At 44.6% G+C, this 7,970-nt stretch overlaps 1 protein-coding gene across 1 annotated transcript in view; it reads left to right on the top strand.

Annotated features, from left to right (window-relative positions):
* Kif24 (kinesin family member 24) overlaps positions 1-7,970 on the top strand; it is a 59,396-nt gene that overhangs the window by 45,068 nt on the left and 6,358 nt on the right. Inside the window, exons 7-10 of the mRNA XM_005362371.2 lie at positions 767-888; positions 1,683-1,788; positions 4,228-4,299; positions 7,017-7,126. Of these exons, the coding sequence (XP_005362428.1) occupies positions 767-888; positions 1,683-1,788; positions 4,228-4,299; positions 7,017-7,126 (410 nt within the window). The remainder of the gene's footprint in view (positions 1-766; positions 889-1,682; positions 1,789-4,227; positions 4,300-7,016; positions 7,127-7,970) is intronic.

Here is a 7,970-nt window from a genome sequence, read left to right as displayed (position 1 = left end):
TCCTGGAACTCCCTTGGTAGACCAGGCTGGCCTCGAACTCACAGAGATCCGCCTGCCTCTGCCTCCCGAGTGCTGGGATTACAGGCGTGCGCCACTACCACCCGGCGTGAATTTTTTTTTAAATCAGGGTAACATGTTCATATATATGATTATATTTTCATTGCTTGGAGGCTGGAGGCCTGAGACTTCTCCCTTCCTCCACTCCTTTGTGACCAAAAGATCCCAGTTAGTCTTGACTTCCAGGCAGAGGTCAGAGAGTACTGGTGTCAAGGGGAGTTACAGGCACATGAAATAACTCATTTCCCTGTTCCTGAACATCAGGTTTGGCTTCCTCCATCCCTGCATCCTGGTAGAGCAGGTGGATGTGATCAGTCATTCTGTGATGTATTTCTGTCCTTTACTCCAGTCACTAAGATAGATGAAAGGCTCTAAGACCTTGCTCTGGAGCCAAGTTTTTGCCCTGGAGATCTTGGTTAGGCTAGATCCATCAAAGATATTAAAAAGAGTGCATAAGATTAAGAAGTAAGTTAGCTCTTGAGCCATTGACTGTTCTCCCACAAGATTAGTATTCCACATTGTTCTCACTGTTGTTGGTACTTACTCTGTATGATTTAGTGTCTGGGCACACTTCCACCTGGACACTGAACACTGCAGCGTGCTAACAAAATTACATGCCTGGTCTCTGCTGCTTACTTAGCCTACTTTCCAGAGCCAGAGGACCTTGTTTTCTCCCAGAGGAAAGCCATCCTGTGCATTTTATTTTTAGGTGATCTTAAAGGGCAGCAAGGAGCGCAGCACTGGGGCCACTGGTGTCAATGCAGATTCCTCTCGATCCCACGCTATCATCCAAATTCAGATCAAAGATTCAGCCAAGAGGACATTTGGCAGGTGAGCTGGAACTACGTTGAGCATTGCATTGTCTGCCTTTCCATATGTAACTTTGAAATATACATGCTCAAAATGGGACATGCTGCCACTTTGGATCTTCATTGCATGGATATAGAGTAAGTGTTGTTAACCCTGAAATAAATCATTGTATAAAGCGCCATCAGTTGATTAACCATGAAGTAATGACCTATTGTTGGTCAACCCGAAGTTATTAAAAGGGACATCGATTACTTCTAACGTGAAACACAGTATCAGCAGAGAAACAGCAAGGAATGCACCTCGGAGAGCTTGCAGGCCATAAATGAGGGTGGGGGAATCCATTCTTCTTCGAAGAAGATGTAAGACAATTGGATACATTCATTGCTTTTCTGGTGCTGTCTTAGCAAACTCTGCCACGCTGATGGATGAGCCTGTCTCACCTCTGAGTAATGAGTCATTCTCTTCTTTTTCATCCTTTCTTCTTAGAAAACAGCCAATAAAACTTTCTATTTAATTATCTAAGTAGTCACCTAACTGATTTGCATTATGGTCACTTACCCTTGTGGGGAAATGCTTTATTAATTTCAGTCACACTTCCTCATAACTAGCAGAGCCGATGGAAGTGTTTTAGTGAGCAGTGCTGGCTCCAGCTGACACATCAGAATCTTGTGATGTTTTTGGAAGACTAACAATAATGCCCTTTATTTCCTGAGGATAAGCCATGCTCCTTTTCTTCCTGAGGTCACAAAATGTCACTAATATGGAAATAAACCAAAATCCCAAAGAAGTCGTTCCTGCTGTGTCTTTTTTCCTAGGATGTCTTTCATTGATCTGGCTGGCAGTGAGAGAGCAGCAGATGCCAGGGACTCAGACAGACAGACAAAGATGGAAGGCGCGGAGATAAACCAGAGTCTTCTGGCTGTGAGTTGTTTGTTTGGAATCTAAAAATCCTTTTTTTTTTCCAAAGAGATTTTACCCTAATATGAAGCCAGTTGGTGAGTCTGGTAGAATCAGAAGGGTAACACACAGGCTGTCCCCTGACAGTGGGCGTCCTGAGTGGGGCTGCAAGTGCAGGGCAGCCTCTCCACAGTGCTGGGCTGTTCTTCTTCTGTCTGCCCTTGCCTCTTTTCCTCATCCCTACCAGTTAGACAGAGAAATGTTTCTACAGTTGCTAAATGGCTGAGAAAGCTTTTTCTTGCTCCCTAAAATTTAAAGTATACTTGAAGGATGCAAGCGTAAAAAGTAGTATATCTTTCAGTTGCTTGTCACTCAGTTTCAATAGTTGAAAAACTACCAGGGTCAGGAAGATGGCTGTGCAGCTAAAAGTGCTTGCTGCTTAGCCTGACACCTGGGGTCTGATCTCTGGGACCCACATGGTAGGAAAATAGCAAACTCCTTTGAGCTGTCCTCTGTCCCCTGTGTTGTGCACCATGACTCACATGCCATGACATGCGTGCACACACACGGATAATAATAGTATTAAAAGAAAAATAAAGGAGATGGTAGTGTGAAGCAATTGCTCAGTACTTGGGTTTCTACTGCTCTGATAGAAACACCATGACCAAAAGCAATTTGGAGAGGTGTATTTATTTGGCCTACAAATGGTTATAGTCCATCTTCAGGGGAAACCAAGACAGGAGCTCCTCAGGCAGGAACCTGGAGGCAAGAACTGAAGTAGAGACCATGGAGGTACACTGTTTACTGGCTTGCTCAAACTACCTTCTTACACAACCCAGGACTACTTGCCTAGAGATGGGATTACCCACAGTGCTCTGAGCCCTCCCACATCACTCATTAATGAAGAAAATGCCCTACTGATTTGTTGTTAGGCGAGTCTGTTGGAGGCATTTTCTCAGTTGAGATTCCTCTTCCCGGATAGCTCTAACAGTTAGAGCTAGAGTCTAGCTTGTGTCAGATTGACAAAAACCAAACAGGACAGTACCATTCCGTCTCTGCTGCTCAATTTCTCTTTCCCATCAGTTTATATCCAAATTTGCACTTGAATTTATTCCTATAGGTGTACATGTATGAGAGAGAGGGACAAGAAGCTTCGGTGTGTTCTCTCCCTGAGCACGTCAGTTGTTGTGAAGAGGGAAACAATAGGTCAGCCAGGTTTACCTCACATAAGCCTGGACTTTGGACCCAGGCTGGTCTCCTGGGTTTATCAATTTCACCATGGACTCAGCTAATCTAGAATCAGTCTCTGAATGTAGGGTCCTTAGCAAGACAGCACAGGATGGTGTTTTCCCATTGTTGCTTAGTTTTACTTGTTGAACAGGAAACAACAGGACATTTGACTTTCTCTTAGGAATTTCCTGAGTGTGGTTTGTTTGCCTGTTTGCTTGTGACAAGGTTTCTCTTTGTATCTTTGGAGGCTGTCCTAGAACTCACTCTATAAGACCAGGCTGGCCTCGAACTCACAGAGATTCACCTGTCTCTGCCTCCCAAATGCTGCGATTAAAGGCATGCAACACCCCTGCCCGGCAAGATTTCTTTTATTGTTTTATTTATATGTGTGTGTGATGTGTGCCACAATGTTTGGGTGTCTGAAGAGGACAGGAGAGGGTGTTAGATACCCTTGAGCTGGATGGAGCTAACGAGTGGTTGTGAGCTGCCCCATGTGGATACTAGGTACCAAACTCTGTCCTCTGGAAGAGCAGCCAGCATTCTGGTTTTTTGGGACAGGGTTTCTCTGTGTAGCACTGCCTGTCCTGGAACTTGAAGACCAGCCTGGCCTCAAACTCACAGAGATCCACCTTCCTCTGCTCCCGAGAGCTGGGATTAAAGGTGTATACCACTGCTGATCAGCAAGCAGCCAGCACTTAACTGCTGACTGCTTTTATTTAAGAAAACTAAGCTTCCCAGCCAGGAGAAATGACTCAAGGTTAAGAGCACTGGCTGCTCTTCCAAAGGATTAGTGTTCAATTCCGAGAACCCACATGGTGGCTCACAGCTGTCTGAAACTCCAGTCCCAGGGGATTCAATGCCTTTTTCTGGCCTGTGTGGGCATTAGACACACACGATACACCGAAATACATATAGCCAAAACACTCATATATATAAAATAAAAATAAACTTTAAAAGAGAAAGAAGCTTCTTAAGGATGCAGTGTTGGACTGTCCCTCACATTTTTTTTTTTTTTTGGTTTTTTTCAAGACAGGGTTTCTCTGTGGCTTTGGAGCCTGTCCTGGAACTAGCTCTTGTAGACCAGGCTGGTCTCGAAATCACAGAGATCCGCCTGCCTCTGCCTCCCGAGTGCTGGGATTAAAGTCGTGCGCCACCACCACCGCCCTGCTGTCCCTCACATTTTTTTTGGTCATATTGATATATTGATATGTTGTTTATTCTCCCACTTTACAGCTGAAAGAATGTATTCGAGCACTGGACCAGGAACATACCCATACGCCTTTTAGGCAAAGCAAATTGACCCAGGTAACGTTAAACAAAAGCCTTGAGTTTATTCTGGTTCACTCATTGTTCCTTCCTCCATTACTTTGTTAATTTAGTCAAGTATCCACTACTAGCAAGACGTGATGCTAAACACACTGGGGAGACAGAATTTAGGGTCATTCTCCTTCCAGAAGCTCTCAGTGTCCTCAGAGGTATCTGCAGCACCAGGACAGCTGTAGTGCTAAGAAGGTGCCCAGGCTCTTCTTACCGCCTGCTGTACTTTCATTCTGTTCTGTGATAAAAATACTCTGTCCGGCTCAGTTCTCCACTGAGGAGAGTCACTGCAGGGACCCAGAAACCATGGAGCATTGTCACTTACTGGCCCGCTCCCAGACCTGTGTTTAGGTGAGTTTTCCATAAACCCAGGACCACCTGCCCAATGGTGCAGTTCATGTACCTGGGGCCTCCTACCTCAGTTACAAGTCACCTACCCACAGGCAGATCTGATCTGAGAAATCCCTTAATTAAGACTCCCTTCTGGCCTGGTGGTGGTGGTGCACACCTCTAATCCCATCACTCGGGAAGCAGAGGCAGGTGGATCTCTGTGAGTTCAAGGCCAGCCTGATCTACAGAGCGAGTTCCAAGACAGACAGAGCAGTTAACAAAGAGAAACCCTGTCTCTCCTTTTCTGATGACTCGGCTGTATCAGGTTGACAAAGCTAACCAGGATACCACCTTTCAATATTCTTCCAGTGTGAAGAACCTTACTGCAGGGGTGGTGGTATCTTCCTGAAGCTACTCAAGATGCTGAGGCAGGAGGATTGCTTGAGCCCAGTGAGATCAGTCTGGGCAACATAATGAGATCCTGTCTGTCCACCCCCTGACCAACAAAACAATGGGGAATATGCCTGCGGGGGAGAGGGGGGTAGCTCAGTGGTAGCACTTGCCTAATATGCCCCAGATCCTAGGTTTAATTCTCAATACTGGGGAAAGTATGTATATTTATTATTTAGTAGGGTTACTGAGTCTTGAGTCTTGAACTTGGTATCCTCCTGCCTCAGTCTTCTGAGCAGGATTACAGGCCCACACTACCAGACCCAGTCATGTGTAATCTGAGTAATACATATAAAGGAACCTTTTACTTTCTGTTGTCATGAAAATGACTGAAAGGCACCAGGTCTCTGAGCTGCAGAGGAGCAGTGTGGGGAAGGATTTGCCTAGGAAGAAATTGATGTGAAAGTCGTTATGTTGTCTTGAGCTCCTTTCAACCTTAGGTCCTATACACAGTGGAAGATAGATTGGGTGTGGGGAGGGCAGGAGGAAGACCTCGGATGAGAACTCTCAGTAGTCAGAACTAGTGCTCTCTGCACTGAATGTGACTTCTCTCTTTCATTATGTGTATGTGTGTGTACATATGGGAATGTAGCGGAGTGAGTTTAGGTGCCTGCAGAGTCTAGAAGAAGGCACTGCATCACAGAGGGTTATATATACCTAATATAGGTGCTGAGACTGAGACCCTTGGAAGAGCACAAAGCACTCCTAACCAACCCTGAGTGTTTCTGCTCAAACACAATTTAACCAGAAATTCAGGACACCATTCCTGACTCTGACATTTAACTTTTTGTTTTTAAATAAGTTTTTATCCCCCAAAAACATGCTTCTACTTTTAAAAAAGAATGTCAATAATTTATATTGAATAGAGCCAGGCATGGCACACATCTTTAATCCTAGCACTCAGGAGACAGAGGCAGACAGATTTCTGTGAATTCAAGGCCAGCCTGGTAGTGAGTTTTAGGCAAGCCAGGGGTTCACAGGGAGACCTTATTGCCACTTAGGGAAAAAAATAGTAGAAGATAACGGGTACCCTAAAATCTAATCAGGTTGACAATTAAAGTTAACTATCAGAGTGTGTAAGGGAGGTTCCCACTTCTGGACCTTAACCTGGGCACATTTTCACCAGACTTTCTTAAGCTTATGTACTGAAATGCTGGGTTTTCCTTTTTAAACTATTTTCCTTTATATTCATTTGTGTGCAGGGCTGTGTATGAGCATGAGTTAGTTGTATGTATCTTCACCCATGTACAGTCAGAGGCCTGAAGACCTCAACGTCTGTCACTTTCTTTCCTCCTCTTCCTGTGAGATATGATCTTTCATTGGACCTGGAGGAAGGCTGATAGCCAGCAGCTCCATCAACCCTCCCGTCCCCACTGCTCAGCAGCTCTGGGTTTATAGCTGCTCACAGCTATGCCTGGCTTGTTACATGAGGGAATGTGGACTCGTGTCCTCATGCAGGTTCTTACCCACTGAGCTGTCTCCTCAGTACCATAAATGTTAGTTTTTCTAGTTGTTTATTTGTGTTTCTCTGATTACTAGTAAGTACCTTTTGCTTTGTTTATTGGTTATTTGCATTTCTTATTCCTTCTTTTTTTAGATTTATTTTTATTCATGTGTATGTCCTGCCTCCATATATGTTTATGCTATGCACCATATGTGTGCCTACAGAGACCAGAAGAGGACCTCAGATCCCCTGGAACTGAAGTTATATTATAGATAGTTGTGAACCATCATATGGCTGCTGGGAATTGAATCCTGATCCTCTGCAAGAGCAGCCAGAGCTCTTAACTACTGAACCATCTCCCCAGTCTAATGTATTTCTTTTGTAAAATGTCTTTTGTGAACAGAGAAAGCTATGGCCAGCATCTTCATACATAAGTAATCAATATGCCCATTATTCATTGGCCCGTCTCTCGGTTTGACAGGTCCTGAAGGACTCTTTCATTGGCAATGCCAAAACTTGCATGATCGCCAACATCTCACCAAGCCATATAGCCACAGAACACACACTGAATACCTTGCGTTATGCTGACCGGTAAGTTGGCTATAGGATGTCAAGTTGTGCCAGACATGGTGGCACATGCCTTCAGTCCCTGTAATTGGGATGCAGAAGCAGGAAGATCTCTGTGAGTTTGAGGACAGCAAGGGCTATACAGTTAAACCCTGTCTTGAAAAACCAAAAAAGAAAAAAATGTTAGATTGTGGGGGGGGGGGTCACTTGTGTTTGTGCACATGGCTCTCAAACATACAGTGATCTGACATTGAACTCCACAGCCGTCTTCTTGGAGCTACTATACTAGCATTTAAAAAAATACGATCAATAAACCCTACTTTTGTGGTCTGACAAGGGAAAGGTGGCACATGTGCCATTCATGAATTGATGCCTTCATAGCTTCTCAGTGTCCACTAGGAATGGTATATTAACCTAGTGTGGTATGCTCAAGTAAACTTTTCTCTCTGCTGACCTCAGCGCTGTTTGTAGGAACATGTACATTCAGAAAGGACCAATCCGGACCTGTCAATAAAGATAAAGGCCCAAAGAAGGGGAGGAACTTCCCAAGGAATTACTAAAAGTTGGTGGCAGAGATAGCACCTCTTTAAGAAAAATTGCAGGAGGTGTGGGGGTGGGGATATGTGGAAGTCAGAAGACGACTTCTGGTAGTCAGTACCCTACCATATATAGGTCTCAGGCCAAACTCAGATTGTCAGGCTTAGCAGCAATGCCTTTGCCCACTGAACCATCTCACTGTTTTTTTATTTTGTTGTTGTTGTTGTTGTTTTTTTGTTGTTTTTTTTTCGAGACAGGGTTTCTCTGTGGCTTTGGAGCCTGTCCTGGAACTAGCTCTGTAGACCAGGCTGGTCTCGAACTCACAGAGATC

The sequence above is a fragment of the Microtus ochrogaster genome, linkage group LG5 (genome assembly GCF_000317375.1).
Source record: "Microtus ochrogaster isolate Prairie Vole_2 linkage group LG5, MicOch1.0, whole genome shotgun sequence".
NCBI classification, from domain to species: Eukaryota; Metazoa; Chordata; class Mammalia; order Rodentia; family Cricetidae; genus Microtus; species Microtus ochrogaster.
Note: the sequence above shows the minus strand (reverse complement) of the source record. Positions and strands in the feature narration are given on the sequence as shown.